The sequence below is a fragment of the Nycticebus coucang genome, chromosome 10 (genome assembly GCF_027406575.1).
Source record: "Nycticebus coucang isolate mNycCou1 chromosome 10, mNycCou1.pri, whole genome shotgun sequence".
Classification (NCBI taxonomy): domain Eukaryota; kingdom Metazoa; phylum Chordata; class Mammalia; order Primates; family Lorisidae; genus Nycticebus; species Nycticebus coucang.
Genome location: NC_069789.1, coordinates 102584865 through 102602764, shown reverse-complemented (window position 1 = coordinate 102602764; position 17900 = coordinate 102584865). Strand labels below are relative to the sequence as shown.

The 17900-nt window shown below is 38.3% G+C and overlaps 1 protein-coding gene across 1 annotated transcript; it reads right to left on the bottom strand.

Moving 5' to 3' along the window:
- Positions 1-4289: 4289 nt before the first annotated feature.
- On the bottom strand, positions 4290-5234 carry LOC128595493 (olfactory receptor 10T2-like). Its single transcript, XM_053604159.1, has one exon. The coding sequence runs from the start codon at positions 5232-5234 to the stop codon at positions 4290-4292; it is 945 nt and encodes a 314-aa protein (XP_053460134.1).
- Between the last annotated feature and the right edge of the window lie 12666 nt (positions 5235-17900).

Genomic DNA, 17900 nt, shown 5'->3' with positions numbered 1-17900 from the left:
AGAAAAAAAGGAGTAATGTCTAGTACTAGTTTACAAGTGAGTATTTATATAAATTCAGTTTTCAAAATAGAAAGTAACTGATAACATGGAAATATAAAAAAATCAAATAATCAAAATCATTGTTGAAATTTATTGATTCAGTCACTGTATTTATTGTAGAGAATTTCACTGTAGACAGAATGCTAAAAAGCTTTATACATCTTTTCTGAATTACTATGCTATAACTTACACTATTCTGATCATTCAGGGGATGCAAAAAAGAATAAAATATGGTTCTTGTCTTCATGGAACTTAATGTGTTTATAGATTATGAAATGATTATAAGACAATAAAATCTGTATATTGAACCAACAAATAATTTATATGCATATACCACAAACTGTCCATTATTTCTTCGCCCTTGTCTTTTCAACTTAACCTTTTGATTTGATTCTTTCCTGAATTTTAAGTACCTTTTATTAAAGTGTAATATGCATGCAGAGAAGTAAACAAATTGAAGTATATACCTGACTTGGTAAAGTGACACACACATATATCCACATGAGATTTAGAGGTAGAACGTTACCCACCCTTTTGCCTGAGGAGTTATTATTCTGACTTCTAGGACCATACACTGATTTTGTCAATTTCTGAAATTTATGAATGAATCTAATCAGAGTATTTACAGTTCGGGGTTGTCTTCTTTTACTCAAATTATGTTTGTTAAGATTTACCCATGTTATTAAGTGTACTAGTAAGTTTTCACTGCTCCACAACATTAAAATTATATGAATGCATTTGAATTTATTTGTCTGTTCTTCTATTGATGGATATAGAGATTATTTCCAGGTTTGGACTATACTGAAAAGTACTATTAAAAACATACTGTACGTGCCTTTCGATAACATATGGCTCTATCTTGTCTGTACTAGTTGTTGAATTGCTGGTTTACAACATATTGTTGTAAATTAAGTTTTTCACCACAGCTTTTTTTCCCATTCTGTGTCCTCCTCTAGGTGACTTTGCAGTTGCTTCTATTAGAGGCAGAACAAAATTCCCTACCCCTGAACTTTGGGCTTGGTATTGGATTTACAATAACTAATAAAACATAGGCAGAGGGCGGCGCCTGTGGCTCAGTTGGTAGGACGCCGGCCCCATATACCGAGGGTGGTGGGTTCAAACCCAGCCCCGGCCAAACTGCAACCAAAAAAAAAAATAGCCGGGCGTTGTGGCGGGTGCCTGTAGTCCCAGCTACTTGGGAGGCTGAGGCAAGAGAATCGCTTAAGCCCAGGAGTTGGAGGTTGCTGTGAGCTGTGACGCCACAGCACTCTACCGAGGGCCATAAAGTGAGACTCTGTCTCTACCAAAAAAAAAAAAACATAGGCAGAAATGGTAGTTAGCCAGTTTCAAGCCATGGCCAAAAGAGGCATTGAAGGCTTTTGCCATCACTCTGACAAGAGCTTTCCCCACATAATTTCTGTATGTCTAAGCCAGGATCTAGCGTGAATATGCATGATGCAGATCTGACCCCAATCTACCAAAGGGTGGGGGGCAACCCTGGGAGACATGCAGGTTGAAGCAGAGCCATCGCTCGAAGCCTAGCTTAGATCAGCCAACCCTAAACTGACTTGCAGAAACGCAAGTAAAAGAGGAAAACAAATTCTTTATTATAGTGAAAAGCACATGACATAAACTTTACATCCTAAACTGACTTGCAGAAACGCGAGTAAAAGAGGAAAAAAAAATTCTTTATTGTAGTGAAAAGCACATAACATAAACTTCACATCGTAATTCTTGCTAAGTGTCCGCTGCCGTAGTTTTAGGTATATTTATGCTGTTATAAAATAGTACTGCAAAACCTTTTAATCTTGCAAATCAGAATTCCATTAAACAATGACTTCCCTTGTCTCAATAAAATAAGCCCCAGTCACAAAAACAAGCAAGGGTTTTAACTCATCATTCTTTGAGGTGCTTTTCTAAACAGCAAAAACTAAATTAAAGTAAAAATATGTTCTACTATACTAGATCCTGCCAAATAGTTTTTCACAGTGACTGTATCGATTTACAATCCCGACAGCATTGCGTGGGAATTCCATTTGCTCCACGTCTACTACAGCGTTTGATGCCCTTTTATTTGAGACATTCTGATGTGTCGGTGCAGTCATACTTGCTTTTTCCCCAGGCCAGAAGGACTAAGTGCCTTTTCATTTTTATCATCCAGATTTCCTCATTTTTGAAAATCTTGTTCAATATTTTGTCCACTAAGTAAACAAAAATATCTGTTTTTTTCTCTTAGTTCATAAGGATTATGTATACTCTGGATGTCAGCACTTTTTATTAATTTCATATACTTCAAATACTTTATCTGACTTTGAATTCTTTTTGTATTGTTTAAGCAACTTTACAAAACCATTCATTTATATACATTTTTTAATTTTGGAGGATTAAATATCTTTATTTGTGAAATATTTTGCGAGGTCATACAATTAAGTTTGCAAACCCATCCTAGAAAAAGTGCTGCACTGTGGAAGATCACTACAGTCACCTTCGAGGTACTGCCTTTGAGAAGCTATACACTGACACCAGAGCCTAGCCCACCCTTCAAAGCAATTTTTGGAACTTTTTCTGGAGTGGCCATCAGAGCTGTCATGTACAAGGACAATTACGTTCATGATCTCATCCTAGAAAAAGTGCTGTATGTCTCATCGCATCTGAAAAATAGAGCTACAGGTGCAAAATACATTCCACTGAGCCTGCTACGATTCTTTCATTCCTTTCTGATTCTTCCAATTTTAGTTTTTCCCCCTTTATATTCTGCATTCTAATCTCTTCTTTTATTTCTCAACAGTACATATATAAGAAAAATATCAATTCTTAAAATTCATCACATACATTTTATGTTTTAAAACAATGTGCTAGGTACTCTAAGTCATTTCCTCATTTAATTCTTGCAACAATCCTACTTTAATCTTTCTCAATTTATAGCACTTAAGTTGTTGGCTCATGCTCACGCAAGTATGGCAAGAAACCAACTTTGAAATGCAGGTTATCTATGCTCTAAACTTGAGTTATTAAACTGCATGTTGCTTCAGTGAAAGGATGAAAAATGAAAATTTATGGTATCAGTATCATATAATTTAGTTGTTTTACTGAAACACCTCTCTAGCAAAAGTCACAGTAAACTCACTCAAATGTATATGCTACACCTTTATTGGTGACTGAAATTTGCCAGGTGCATGTAACAACTCAGAGCTCTTGAAAAATCTGTTACTTTCATCCTGTATGTGATGGTAAATCCAATCTCAGTTTTCAGAATGAAGAAAAGAAAATGGAGAGATGAAAGAGACTTCATTTTTGAATACCCTCTATCAGCCAAGCATGGAATTGTCTTACATCTATTATTTATTTAGTGCCTACAACAGCCCACCACAGAAGTATGAAGGACCTGTGTTAGAGAAGGAAGAAGGAATAATTGACAATAACAGAAGTCGAGCCTGGCCCAAGGCACTTACCTAGAAAATGATCTAAATAAAGGTTCAAACCCAGGTCTCTGTGTGACTAGAAGTCTTATTTTTTCTATTCTACTATCAGCCTCTTAGAACTCAATCCTCCCCTCTCATTTTTCAACCACTACATTTATATTCTCTTTATTTAGAAATGATTTATTGCATTTTTTCCTAAACCTCAAAATGTATAGAGAGCATTCAGAGACTTAAAATTCTCCACTGTTTCCTTCAGTGTGGGAGGGAGATCCACTGGATACTTTCAAAAAGATAATGTAGCATTAATGCCAGGAGGGCTATGTCAACGAATGTGATGAAAATGTGTCAAATGGTCTATGAACCAAGTGTATGCCCCATGATCATATTGATGTACACAGCTATGATTTAATAAAAAAAAAAATAAAAAAAAAGAATTTAAAAAAACCAAAAAAAAAAAAAAAAGAAAGAGATAATTTCAAAATAAATTTCTGTTCTCTTTCTCAAAAAAAAAAAAAAAGAAAGAAAAGATAATGCAGCATTCACAGTGTGCATCTGAGAACACCAACATTTGCAATGAGTGAAAATAGCATGGTTTGAATTCTTGAAAGTTTCTATTTTCACATGACTTTCTGGAGACCAACTGGTATAACTATTACACTTTTAAACATGAAACAAATTTCCAGTAAAAAGTATCCAGATTACCTAGAGTCCTTATTTCTTTGTGGATGTGTATCTCAAGGATTCTACAAAAAGGACCAACATGTTTATAGAATGGAGGTGCTATCCAGGACATGTTTGTGAATAGAATTTCCTGCTGTTTCAGCGCACTCACAGTGTTTTGGGAAATGAGTATCTACTCAGAACCTTTCTCAGAGCCATCTTTACTTCTTTATTTCTCAGTGTGTAGACAAGGGGGTTGAGTAGTGGGGTGATCACAGTGTAGGTCACTGCCACAAGCCCATCCTTGTCTGAGGAGTACAGGGATGTGGGCCTCAAGTAGATAAAAGAGGCACAGCCATAGTGGACAATGACCACTGTGAGGTGGGAGGCACAGGTGGCAAAGGCTTTACACTGTCCCTCCATGGAGGAGATTTTGAGGATCGTGGAAACGATGAAGATGTAGGAGATGAAGATCAACACAAAGGGGACCAGTAATACCAGGATGCTGAGGAAGAAGATGACCACTTCCTTCAGGTTGGTGTCTGTGCAGCCCAGTTTTATGACAGGGGAAATGTCACAGAAAAAGTGGTTGATCCGATTGGAGGCACAGAAGGGCACACTGAACACCAGGATGTTGACAACCACAGAGATGAGGAAACCACAAATGCTGGAGGCTAGAACCAACTGCATGCAGGTGGCTCGGCTGATAATAAGTGTGTAGTTAAGAGGGTTGCAGATGGCAACGTAGCGATCATAGCCCATCACAGCAATGAGAAAACAGTTGGTACAAGCCAAGCCCACAAAGAAATAGAGCTGGGCAGCACACCCAGAGAAAGAAATGGTTGGAACTGTGGACAGTAGGTTGGTTAGCATTTTGGGTACAATGACCAAAGTGTAGCAGGTTTCAGAGCAAGAAAGAATGAAGAGGAAGAAGTACATAGGGGTGTGCAAAGCCTTTTCCAGGCGGATGACAGTCATGATGGTGCCATTGGCCGTCAGAGTGGTCAGGTAGACCAGCAGGAAGATAAAGAAGAGCAGGGTCTGCAGATGGCCCAGGTTTGAGAAGCCCACGAGGACGAACTCCGTGATCACACTCTGGTTCTGTCTCTTCATGGGTTAGTGGGAATTGATTTAGACAATCTGAAATTGACAAGACAGAATTTGACAAGAGTAAAATTATCCCAAAGAAACCAGATTTGTGTTTCTGTACCAACCTGCTAATAGTGGTCTGAAAAAATTAGTAACAAGTTGAGCACACAGATCAGGAATGGGGCAAAATGAGGTGGCACAAATAATGCTCCAATTCAAGGGTGTCTGAAGAAATCTATCTTTATTTTTGTCAGTTTTTATTTTTCATACTGCTAAATTAAAAAGTAACATAGAGCTCAGCGGATCTAACACTGCCGTCTTACAGAAAGGAGATGAGGCTCAGAAAGATTAAACCATTTGCTTTACCCACTTGAGAGGGAAAGTCCTTAGAAATCACCTATCTTCAATGCCATCCTATAAAAATCTTACTCAAAACAATAAGCACCCAAACAAACAAAAAGTGATCTATCCACTCCCTCATGTACTAGACTCAACTACTGCTTTTTAGATGTAATAAAGTATTTTTATTTATTTAAAAGTGTTAGATTCTGTTTACGCACGCTCAATTGTGAAACCTTTGGTATAGCTCATTCACTAGAGTTTCCCCTCCCATGAGTATATGAGGGTCTGTATTTAAAAAAATCTTATTAAAGCTTAAATTACTCTCAGAGCATTATGAGGTTTGCATTGAGATCTCCACCCTCTGCCCTGCATCAATCTCCTCCACGTCCATATTTTTCTCAGAACAATTTTGACCACTGTCTGTGAGAAGAAAGATGTATTTAATCTGAAAATCACATAATGCTTAAAGCTTCATACTAAACAATCATACTATACTAACTTTGGAAAAAAGATCATAAATCATCTAACTCAAACTTCACCAGATATTGTGAATGTCTTTATAGTAATCTAAGCAAGATTGTTTTTTTTTTTTTTTTGTAGAGACAGAGTCTCACTGTACCGCCCTTGGGTAGAGTGCCATGACATCACACGGCTCACAGCAACCTCTAACTCTTGAGCTTACGCGATTCTCCTGCCTCAGCCTCCCCAGCAGCTGGGACTACAGGCGCCCGCCACAACGCCCAGCTATTTTTTTTGTTGCAGTTTGGCCGGGGCTGGGTTTGAACCCACCACCCTCGGCATATGGGGCCGGCGCCCTACTCACTGAGCCACAGGCGCAGCCCAGCAAGATTGTTAATAAGGAGCTCCTGCCTCCCCTAACAGGCTGCTCTCTTGCTTGAATGATTGCTTAGCTAGAACTTTCTTATTGTGACATAAACTATGCTTCCTTGAAATATCTATCCCTTGTTCTTGATTTGTCCTCTGCAAATTCTCATAAGAAGTTTAAAGCCTTTCTGTAAATGATAACCCTTTAGGTATTAGCATAAAATGTTCATAACTCTTTATAGGTCTTCTATTCATCCTAACATATTTAGTTCTTTCAATATTTCTCATGGAGTTGTCCCTGGAATTCTCCTTCTCCTAATCGCCATCTTAGGAGTTTTAGTCATATATCTGCCCCCCACCTGTAGATTAGCAGGCTGGCTACAGCCGTCACACGTAACCAGCTTCTATCTCTGCTTCTACCCATGACATTACACTTTCTTTCCTCCTGTTCTTTGCCCCTCACAATTGATATTTATCTCCACTTATTATGTATACCCTGAGAGACTTCCCCGAGTAGCTCTGAATGGCTTTGATTGCTGTTTGAATTTGCCTGTCAGTTTGTTCTGGGATCATTCATTAGAATGGCAGCATAGAGAGGATGGGAAGGATGGAGGCTTTGGGGTCAGACAGCTCTGCCAGTCTATGATCTTGAGGAAATCACCTTATGTCTCATATTTTCATCTCTGAAATGACAGTAATAATAGTATAAGCCAAAAATTTTTTTGTAAGTACCAAATTCCCACAAATTCCCACAATAAAGTACCCATTCAATAATGCAGACTGTTAGTATCTAGGACAACGCTCCTCATGTTACAAACAGAGACACTGAGCCAAGAGAAGCCAAATGCAATGATGCAGATCGCATAAAACCTGAGTTAGGAACTGTGTTCTAAATGTCCAAACTTCCCCATCCAGGGCTTTGTTTTCTGAATTACCTGAGTCCTATATTGAATATTTCCTTTGCACTGTGCGTTGACACACCAATAGCTTAGGAAATAGACCAACATCTTCTTTACTCGGCATGAGCCTCCCTCGCTTTCCATCCCACCTTCCACCTGCTCCTGTCTCTTGCTCTTCCACCTTTAGTCTGTCATACGTTTTCCTGTCTGCTAAGATACATACCTTCTTATTTTCTCGTTTAGGTCTATTTTAGCAATATTCTGCTGTTTCACACTTTTTAAATTCTTCTCTAACTTGGCTCTTTCTCCCATTTTCACACAGTAGTTTTGTTCAGTAGAATGTTTCCACTCTCCATGTGACTTCTGTCTTGTCTTTCACTCTGGGTTCTAGGGCTGGGTTCCACTTCCTACGTGCATGGTTTCCACAGTTCTTCTGCCTCGGTACCTCTCTTTGGTATACAAATATTTTTAAAGAGGACTGACAGATGAAAGAGTCATCCTACAACTATGGGATAAGGGAGACACTTACATGCATAGGTAGAGTTTTCGCACAGTCCCAAGTTCCCATCAAAATCTACAGAGGTGAGAGAAATTAGGCAAAAGGTTTTTACAAATGTCAGGGAGTGTTTTTCCCTCTGATATTATTGGGGGAAGTCCAAGGACATGAGCCTCTAAAGATGAAAGACAGGTCTGCCTGGTCACTGGGCTGGAAATAACCGGATAAACCCCAGTCTTAGCAGCTCTGTGCCCCTGTTGGCATATGCCTCAGCAAAATCCCCTGGTTTTATATAACTGGGGCACCCCAGGGAATTGAGGCTTTGGAGAGAGGTTCTTCTTTGGATTCTAGGCATTGAAAATACATACTCACCCTTAAAGAAAGAAAAAGATTGGTTCAGATAAGTTACTTGCTTTAATTTGATCTGTGCAGAAGATGGATTGTCTATTGGTTTCATATTATAACTGAGTACATTGGATTCTTGCTTCTCCATTTTTGTGATACTTTACTAAGAAGAATATATTGGGTCATTTCTAAGGGCAAAGGGCTGAAGGACTACAATGACAAGCCTTTCTTTCTACACATTTTTCATATTGATTCTAATATTAATAGCAACTTTCTCAACATTAACTAGGAAGCCATTATTATCCATTCATTAGCTCACATAATCTCTCTGATAAACTTATCAAGTTGGACAATATTATTCTCATTTTTCAGAAGGAATTCAAGGAGACCACAGTAAGCTTGTTGAGCTAAGGAAAGTGAAATTGGAGTTTGATGAGCCTGAAGCAACTATAATTTGTGGCGCAAAGTGTCAGAGAAGAGGATAAACTTTGTAAAACTGGACAAAAGGCTACCAGGAGGATATTAGCCACACTTCCTAGGCCTCACACAGGATTGGGAGGTGTCAGAATTCTTACAAGCTGGGGTAGAAAAACACCATAGAGCCACTAGGATAATCAGTATATATATGAAACCTCACCCCCCCACTATAGTAATAAGGATAAACTAGTTTTAAGCAAAGGTTACTAGAACTTCCTTAACAAAATTTAAAAGCAAGTCTCAACCTACACATGCTTTGTTGATTTTCTACAAAGGTGCAAGACAACTTAATGAGAAAAGCCTTCTCAATGAATGACACAAAAGGGACTAGATAGCCTCCCTTAAAATTTAAAGATTAAACCTCCCTGAACACTACACATAAGAAATTAACTCAGAACATCTTTCCAAAAGGAATGTATTAATTTGCATTCCCACCAGCAGTGTAGAAGTGTTCTCTTTTCTCCGCATCCATGCCAACATCTCTGGTCTTGGGATTTTGTGATATGGGCTAACCTTACTGGAGTTAGATGATATCTCAAAGTAGTTTTGATTTGCATTTCTCTCATGATTAAAGATGATGAGCATTTTTTCATATGTCTGTAGGCCGTGCACCTGTCTTCTTCAGAGAAGTTTCTCTTCAAGTCCCTTGCCCAGCTTGTGATGGGATCACTTGTTCTTTTCTTACTTATACGTTTAGAGATCTAAAAATAGATCTGCTATTCAATCCTATAATTCCTCTACTAGGCATATACCCAGAAGACCAAAAATCACATCATAACAAAGATATTTGTACCAAAATGTTTATTGCAGCCCAATTCATAATTGTTAAGTCATGGAAAAAGCCCAAGTGCCCATCGATCCATGAATGGATTAATAAATTGTGGTATATGTACACCATAGAATATGATGCAGCCTTAAAGAAAGATGGAGACTTTACCTGTTTCATGTTTACATGGATGGAGTGGAACATATTCTTCTTAGCAAAGTATCTCAAGAATGGAAGAAAAAGTATCCAATGTACTCAGCCCTACTGTGAAACTAATTTATGGCTTTCACATGAAAGCTATAACCCAGTTATAACCTAAGAATAGGGGGTAGGGGGAAAGGGAGGGGAGGGAGTTGGGAGGTGGGTGGAGGGAGGGTGATTGGTGGGATTACACCTGCGGTGCATCGTACAAGGGTATATGTGAAACTTAGTAAATGTAGAATATAAATGTCTTAAAACAATAACCAAGAAAATTCCTGGGCAGCGCCTATGGCTCAGTGAGTAGGGCGCTGGTCCCATATGCCAAGGGTGGTGAGTTCAAACTCAGCCCTGGCCAAACTGCAGCAAAAAAAAAAAAAGAAAGAAAGAAAGAAAGAAAATGCCAGGAAGGCTATGTTAACCAGTGTGATGAAAATGTGTCAAACGGTCTATAAAACCAGTGTATGGTGCCCCATGATTGCATTAATGTACACAGCCATGATTTAACAACAACAACAAAAAAGATATTAACTTAGGATGGAATGTGCATCTAAATTTAAACAGTAAAGTGAAAGTTTTAAGACAAAATATTTGTGATTTAATGGTAAATAAATATTGTCTTTATAAAGCACATAAGAAACACAAGCCCAAAGACAAAAAAAAGATAGATTAGATATTATCAAAATATCAAAATTAAAGGTTTGTGTTCTTTAGAAAGATACCATTACTACAATGAAATATAAGCTGCGTATTGGGAGAAAATATTTGTAACATTTGTCCTAGCTGTTTGATACACGGTGAAGACACAAAGAACATTTATGAATTAATAATAAGAAAAATACTAATCTAATAAAAAGGGAAATACATGGGACCAGATTTTCTTTCTCAAATAGACACACACACAGTGGGAGAGAAAGAAATAACCAATAAATGTAGAACAAAGATGCTCATCAACTAACATCAATAACGTGCCAAAAAAGACCCCTGTATTTATCTTCTGTAATTCAAAATGTTGCTACTACCATGTGTCAAGCAAGAATGTGGAAGAACTAGAAGCTTCTTATGTGACTGTTGGGAGCAGAAAACTACAATTACTTTGGAGAACATTTTGGTAGTGTCTTAGAGAGCTGAACATTAACTCACCAAGTGACCTGGACTCTCCAAGTCTATTTGTTTATTTAAGATAAGTGAAACACATGTTCTAATAGGTAAATCTGCCTTCCTTTATAAGTAAATCTGTTCCCAGTCTGTTCATTTAAAGGTTTTTTAAAATTTTAATTACTTTAATACATTTTACCCACAGTAAACTGAATATATTTAAAATTATAAAAATTTACTGGATATAGTTAAATGTAAATTAAAACACATATCAACACGAATACTTATAAACAGATTTTTATAGCAGTTTTACATGTAGTAGCTCAATTTTTTAAAACATTGAAAGGAGGGGAATGCACTGAGTAAGGAAGAGGAGCAATTACTGATACTCAAAAAAGTGGATAAAATTCAAAATTATTATACTGAGTGAAAGAAGTCATACATTTTAAACGTGTTGTTTACTGTAAGTAAAATACATCATATTAAAGTAGTTTAATTTTTTTAAAGCAATGAATTTATTTATAAAACAAAATAACTGCTTGCCAATGTAAAATTGTAAATGTAAAAGTATTCTCAAAGAACATATAAGGAGAACAAATGAAACTTTCAGAGATAAAAGTTATACTAACAAAATTAAATATTCACTGGGTATAATAATCAAATATAGATGGAACACTGATAAAAAATGATCAGTGAACTTGAGAAAAAGCAATAGAAAACATCCAGAAAGAAGCTCAAAGAGGGAAAAAAGTGTAAAAAAAATAAAGGTGCTTCTAGTAACTGGTGGAGCATTAGAAAGAAATTAAAAAAGCATGCATGTGAAGTGTCAGGGGAAGAGGTAAAAAGTAGTTGGAGGACATAATTGGTGAAAACTTTTCAAATTTGATAAAAATATGAATGCATAAGTCAAAAAACTTAAATGAATTTAAGCAGGATATACATAAAAAAACCCAGCTAAGAATATCAAAATCTAATTGCTGAAACAAGCGATAAAGAGAAAATTTAAAAAAAAGCCAGAGAGTAAAATACACCTTGTTAGTAGAGGAAAACATTAATGAATACAAGTGAATTTTCAGAAGAAAAAGCAGTCATCTTTAAAGTAAAAATAAAAGATCTAGAATTTGATATTCATTAAAACTATTCCTCAAAAACAAAGGTATGAAAAATGAAGGTATCATAAGGACTTTTTTAGGTAAACAAAAGATGAGAGAATTTTTGATCATAAGAACTCACCAAAAGAAATATAAAAGGAAGTCTTTAAAGCTGAAATAAAATAACTGTAGGCAAATATTTGGATTTACTTAAAGTATGCAGAGTGCTGGGAATGATAAACTTTTCTGTAAATATAAAAATATTCCTTTAAAATATAATGTTTTTAAAGGATAGTCAAATATTTAAAGAACAAAAACAAAAACAAAATAATGTAATTAGGAATTTTAATATTTAGAAGAAGAAAATATGACAAAACTCAACAGGAAGAAAGTGTTCTGTTGTAAAGTAACATTATGAAGATTGACTGTGATAAGTTATAGATGCTATACCCTAGAAAACCACAGACTTTCCACAAAGGTATTTCTAATAAAACAATAAAGGAGATAAAACAGAATATAAAAAATTAATTACTTAATTCAATGGAAATCAAGAAAAAGGGAAAGCAGAAACAAAAAGTAAATGAAACAAAGAGACACCGGATAGTAACATAGTATATTTAAACACATTCAAAAGGAAACTTCTGTTAGCTATACACAATTTAAACACTTAAAAAATGATTGTCATACTTGAATAAAAAAGCAGTTACATAATTTTTTCAAAAGACCCGCTTTAAATATTAAGTTGCAGACAATAGTAAAATGCTAGAAAAAAACAAAAAAAATCTAATCAGTAGAAAGCCACAGTGACCATATTAACATCAGACAAAATGGAATTTAGCATAAGAAATATTAACAAAAGTAATATTATGCTGATAATACTACATATTGTAATAAATATGAACATTTTTAACTATAAAAAATAAAAGTCAACATTGGGTGGTGCCTGTGGCTCAAGGAGTAGGTCATCAGCCTCATATACTGGGGGTGGCAGGTTCAAGCCCAGCCCCGGCCAAAACTGCAAAAAAATAAAATAAAATAAATAAAAAATAAAATTCAACACAAAATCCTAATTGAATATCCAAAATCCTAATTGAACATCCAAAATCCTAATTGAATATCCATTTCAAAGTCAAAGTCAAAGTTTATGTTCGTGTGTGTGTATCATATATTTCCAGCACGGTATGTTGAAAAAACTTACTGTCACTGACTCTAGCACATGCACAGTTACACTACATGTACCAAATTTCATTTAAAAATATCCAAACTATAAATTTTGAAGAAGGCACAGGAGAAATCTTTGCAACTTGAGGTAGATAAACATTTATTAGACAGGAGATAGAAAACATGGCCTATTAAAAAGAATGATATATTAAATTACATTGCCTTTCTAAAATGACGTAATTTGATGGATATGTAATTCTTTGAAGATAACTGAAACTACTGAATTGCAAACTGTCAAAATGTAGATCTAATGGCATAAAACTATAGCTTAATAAAATTTTTATGAAAAGAGTTTGATTAGTAAAATGAAAAGGTAATCCACATTTTAGGAGAATATATGTACAATATATATCTGATAAATGACATGTATCAAAAATATTTCTTACAAAGGAAGAAAAGGAAGAAAAATTAATTGAATGTGGTCAAATATTTGAACATACACTTTACAAAACAAGATATACAAATAGCCAATAAGCATGTACGTAAATATGCTCAACATTATAATTCCTCAAGGAGATACCTAATAAAATGACAATGAAATATAACGCATGCGTAAAAAAAGACCGACCATACCAAGAGTTGGCTAGGCCATAAAACCACTGGAACTCTCATAACGTTCGTGGTGGGAATAAACTATGTCTAATCTCTTTGAAAAATAGTTTAGCTGTTTAGGTGTTTAAATATACACCTACTCTATGGCACAGACACGCCACCCCCAGGTATGAACCAAAGATAAATAAACACCTATGATTACACAATGACTTGGAAACTAATGCTCATAATAGTTTTATTCCTATTAGCCTCCAGCTAGAAATGATCCAAATGTCTTTCAACAGTTCAGCAGATGAGGGAATTAGACCAAGACAGTGGAATACAAACAGCTGGCGCAATACTGCTGTCAAAGTGGAGAATAGATAACTCTCTTTGGATTGATTGTTTGCGTGAGAGCACTGGGAATCCATGGAGAGGACGCGAGAATGAAGGGGAGAAACAGAAGCTGGACCACCTGCTCAGCAGGACCGGAGGTAATAAGGAAAAGTGCTCACATCAGAACTATTAAGAAATGAGTATAATTGTGATGGATGTGTTACTTGGTTCAATGTAAGCATTTCACATCGTATATCAGGCAGTATACTGAACCCCATAAAAGCATCAATGTACAAAGTTACGATTTAATAAAAAAATTAAAAAAGAAAAAGAAAAAAAAAGAAATGTGCCCACACTTGGGAAAGGGACAAAGGTGAGCATGCCTGGATCCAGGATTCCCCTAGGGCCATCCACCAGGGCAGGCTTCCAGACTGATAGAGACCTGACTGGAGGCCAGGCAGCTGGGTTGCTTCAGAGACAAGGGACAGCTGGCTTGGGAGCCTGGGTGCTGGTGTCATTGTAACATCTTAAGTCTGGAACACTACTTCTCCCAGGGGTCAGATCTGAGACTGCAGTCTTCTCCTTGCTCCTTTCAGATGGTGATGAGGCTGGAAAATCCAGTAACTCATATGCACCCCATGGGCAGAAGATGTGCACCCGCACCGCTGCTGCCACCACTGACAGACCTGGCCGTAGCAGGAGACCACAGGCCCATGTCCACTGCTGTGGCTGGATGATCCCACCCCCTGTACTTTCTGTGGGACCTAGATGGAGCATGCACCCACAGCCCTTAGCACCCACTGTACACTGTCAGGGCAGCTGGACGGCCACTACTGCTGCTACCTGGGAGGCCCCACGTGGCACAAAAGCCCGCGCAGCCCCCACCACGACATCTTGGTGCACTGCATGTGCAGAATGGCACTTTCCCATGCAGGTGCCTTGGATGCTGTGCCCTGTGTGCACTCTGCTGCTGCCTCATGTGAAAGGGTGTCCCCCATGGACCCGCCTTATCCTGCCCAGGTGATCTCCCCCATGGACCTGCTCTGTCTTGAGGTTCAGCTCTGCCTTACATATGAGCTGTGACCCACTGGGCCACCCTGCCCCAGAGGCCTGCTCCACCCTGCAAGCCCACTGTGCCATGCACATTTGCTATATCCCATGGCCCTGTTGCACCCTGTGTGTGCTGCATCCTGTGTTTGCCTTGCTGCACACATACCGCCCAGGCCTATGTGTGCACATGCTGCCCTCAGTGGACCCCCTCCTCCCTACATGCATGTTCTATTCTGCTGGCCAGCCCCACCTCGTGTGCACACCTTGACTAGGGCCTGGCCTGCTGCTATGGCCCAGTGAAAAGCACAGGGGGACAGAGCAGCAGTGCTAAAGCCTTATTGCACTTCTGGCCCTTTCTCACCTAGTCAAGCTTCCAGGGACCCAACCCTATCTTCACTGAGTAACAGGGGTCCCAGCAGAGAACAGGTGTATCATATCTGCCATCTGTTTTGAGCTCAGAGAAGAGGCCCCAAATGAGAAGGAACCAGTATAGGACTCAGGCAACATGAAATATAGGATCACAGCAGCACTACATTAATGACCTCCAACCAAAAGAAAATTGTGAAATTGCAGATATGAAGTTCAGGTTATGAATGGAAAGTAAGATGAATAGAACTGAGGAGATGGTAGAAAACCATCTCTAAGAAACCAAAATTTAAACAAAGTGAAAAATTCACTAAAGAGATTAATAACATTAGAGAAGAGGTAACAGAACACATGGAAATGAAAAAGTCAGTCATGAAGGGAATTTAAAAATACAGCAGAAAGCTTTAGCAACAGACTAGACCAAGCAGAAGGAGGAATTTCAGAGCCTGGACTCAGGATTTCTAAGTAGCCTAGTTAGTAAAAAATGTAGAAAAGAGAATGATGAATAATCACTGTGAGAAATATGGGATTATAATTAATATAAGAATTATGGGTATGAAAAATATGACATGAGCATCCAAAAATCTACAGTTTACATCAAAAAGGTCATAGCCTAAATATTTGCATCAAAAAGAAAGAAAGATCACAAATTAACAACATAATGTAACACAACAAGGAACTAGGAAAAGAAGAGCAAACCAAACCCAAAGAGAAGCAGCAGCAGCAGAACTCATACTTACACCCGAAGGTTTATTGCAGCACAATTCACAATAGCAAAGATACAGAATCAACCTAAGTGCTCCTCACATGATGAAAGAAAATGTGACACGTATATTCTGTAGTATATACAGAATATATATTAATATTGATTGTTTGCGTGAGAGTACTGGGAATCCATGGAGAGGATGCGAGAATATACTACAGAATATACTCAGCCATAAAAAGGATGAAATAGTGTCTTTTGCAGCAACTTGGATGGAACTGGAGACCATTATCCTAAGTGAAGTTTCTCAGGAGTGGTAAAACCAGATGCTGCCTTAGCTCACTTATAAGGGAGAGCTAAACAAGTAATACATACGGTCATAAAGGGTAGTAATGGAATCTGGAAACTAAGAAGGGGGGAGGATGAAAACTTATTGATCAAACGCTAAAGTTGAGAGTCAGTGGACAAATACTTCAGTCTCCTGACTAAAACTCAGTAAAGATTTTCCACTTGGTCTTAGCTGTGGTGGCTTCTCCTTCAGAGTCCATCACAGATGTGCCCAACTTTCAGTGCCTGTTTTGGCTAATTATGCTTGGGGCTCTTTCTCCCCAGGCTCTTGAGCTGAAGCCATCCTTGACAAACTGGATGACATTATTTTTACTAAATAAATTTGACTTCTAATTAATCCCAAGACAATGCCTCCCGGGCAGTAGACCTAGCCTCAGGAGTCCAGCCATCTTTGTACATGCTTCTAATAAACACGCCCCACATTGGTCACCATAACTACTGAAGATAGTAACTTATTGGCAGAAGCCAAGAGTCCTGATGGATGGAGGAGGCAAGCACTGCTGATGTAGATGGAGGCTGCTCTCAGGGCAGATTCCCTGTCTTCTGCTGTTACTTCCTTCAGGCTCTGATCTGTGGCTTAGATTTTCCCGTCAGGGGACCCCAGGTACAAAGGGCTGCTTGTCTCTGAATTGGAAGGAGAGCATGTAGGTATGTACTGCACAGCAGGAATGCTGACTTAGTCTGGGGCTTTGTGGGGCCTGGACCTGGGTGGTGCTTGAGAAAGCCTCTCCCTTGTCTTCCTAGGGAGATCAGATGGATTTCTAGTAAGTGATAGAGTTAAAAAGGAGAATCAGGGCGGTGCCTGTGGCTCAGTTGGTAAGGCGCCGGCCCCATATACCGAGGGTGGCGGGTTCAAACCCGGCCCCGGCCAAACTGCAACCAAAAAATAGCCGGGCGTTGTGGCGGGCGCCTGTAGTCCCAGCTACTCGGGAGGCTGAGGCAAGAGAATCGCTTAAGCCCAGGAGTTGGAGGTTGCTGTGAGCTGTGTGAGGCCACGGCACTCTACCGAGGCCATAAAGTGAGACTCTGTCTCTACAAAAAAAAAAAAAAATCCTGAAAGGGATTTAAAAAAAAAAAAAAAGGAGAATCAGCGCTGCTTTTCACCCTAGGTACTACAAGTGATTGGGAATGGTCCATTCAGTTCTCTAAATTTTTCTTGATGATTGCACTGGGCCTTCCTTCCTTCCTTCCTTCCTTCCTTCCTTCCTTCCTTCCTTCCTTCCTTCCTTCCTTCCTTCCTTCCTTCCTTCCTTCCTTCCTTCCTTCCTTCCTTCCTTCCTTCCTTCCTTCCTCCCTTCCTCCCTTCCTCCCTTCCTCCCTTCCTCCCTTCCTCCCTTCCTCCCTCCCTCCTCCCTTCCTTCCTTCTTCTCTCCCTCTTTTCCTTCCTTCCTCCCTCCCTCCTTCCACCTTCTCTCACTCTCTATCTTTCTGTTTCTCTTCTATTCCTTTTTTAAAGATAGGTGGACTCATGGATTAAATGAAACAGAGACACTTATATCTCTTTCCCCACTTTTACATTTCTCTCTATTGTGTGCTCATGGATAAATGTTTTTAGCTATAAATGGAATCTGATACTTAAACTTCATTTTAATAAGGCA

Coding starts and splice junctions, on each gene's coding strand:
- LOC128595493 (XM_053604159.1), bottom strand. CDS start 5,234: ATGAAGAGACAGAACCAGAGTGTGATCACGGAGTTCGTCCTCGTGGGC.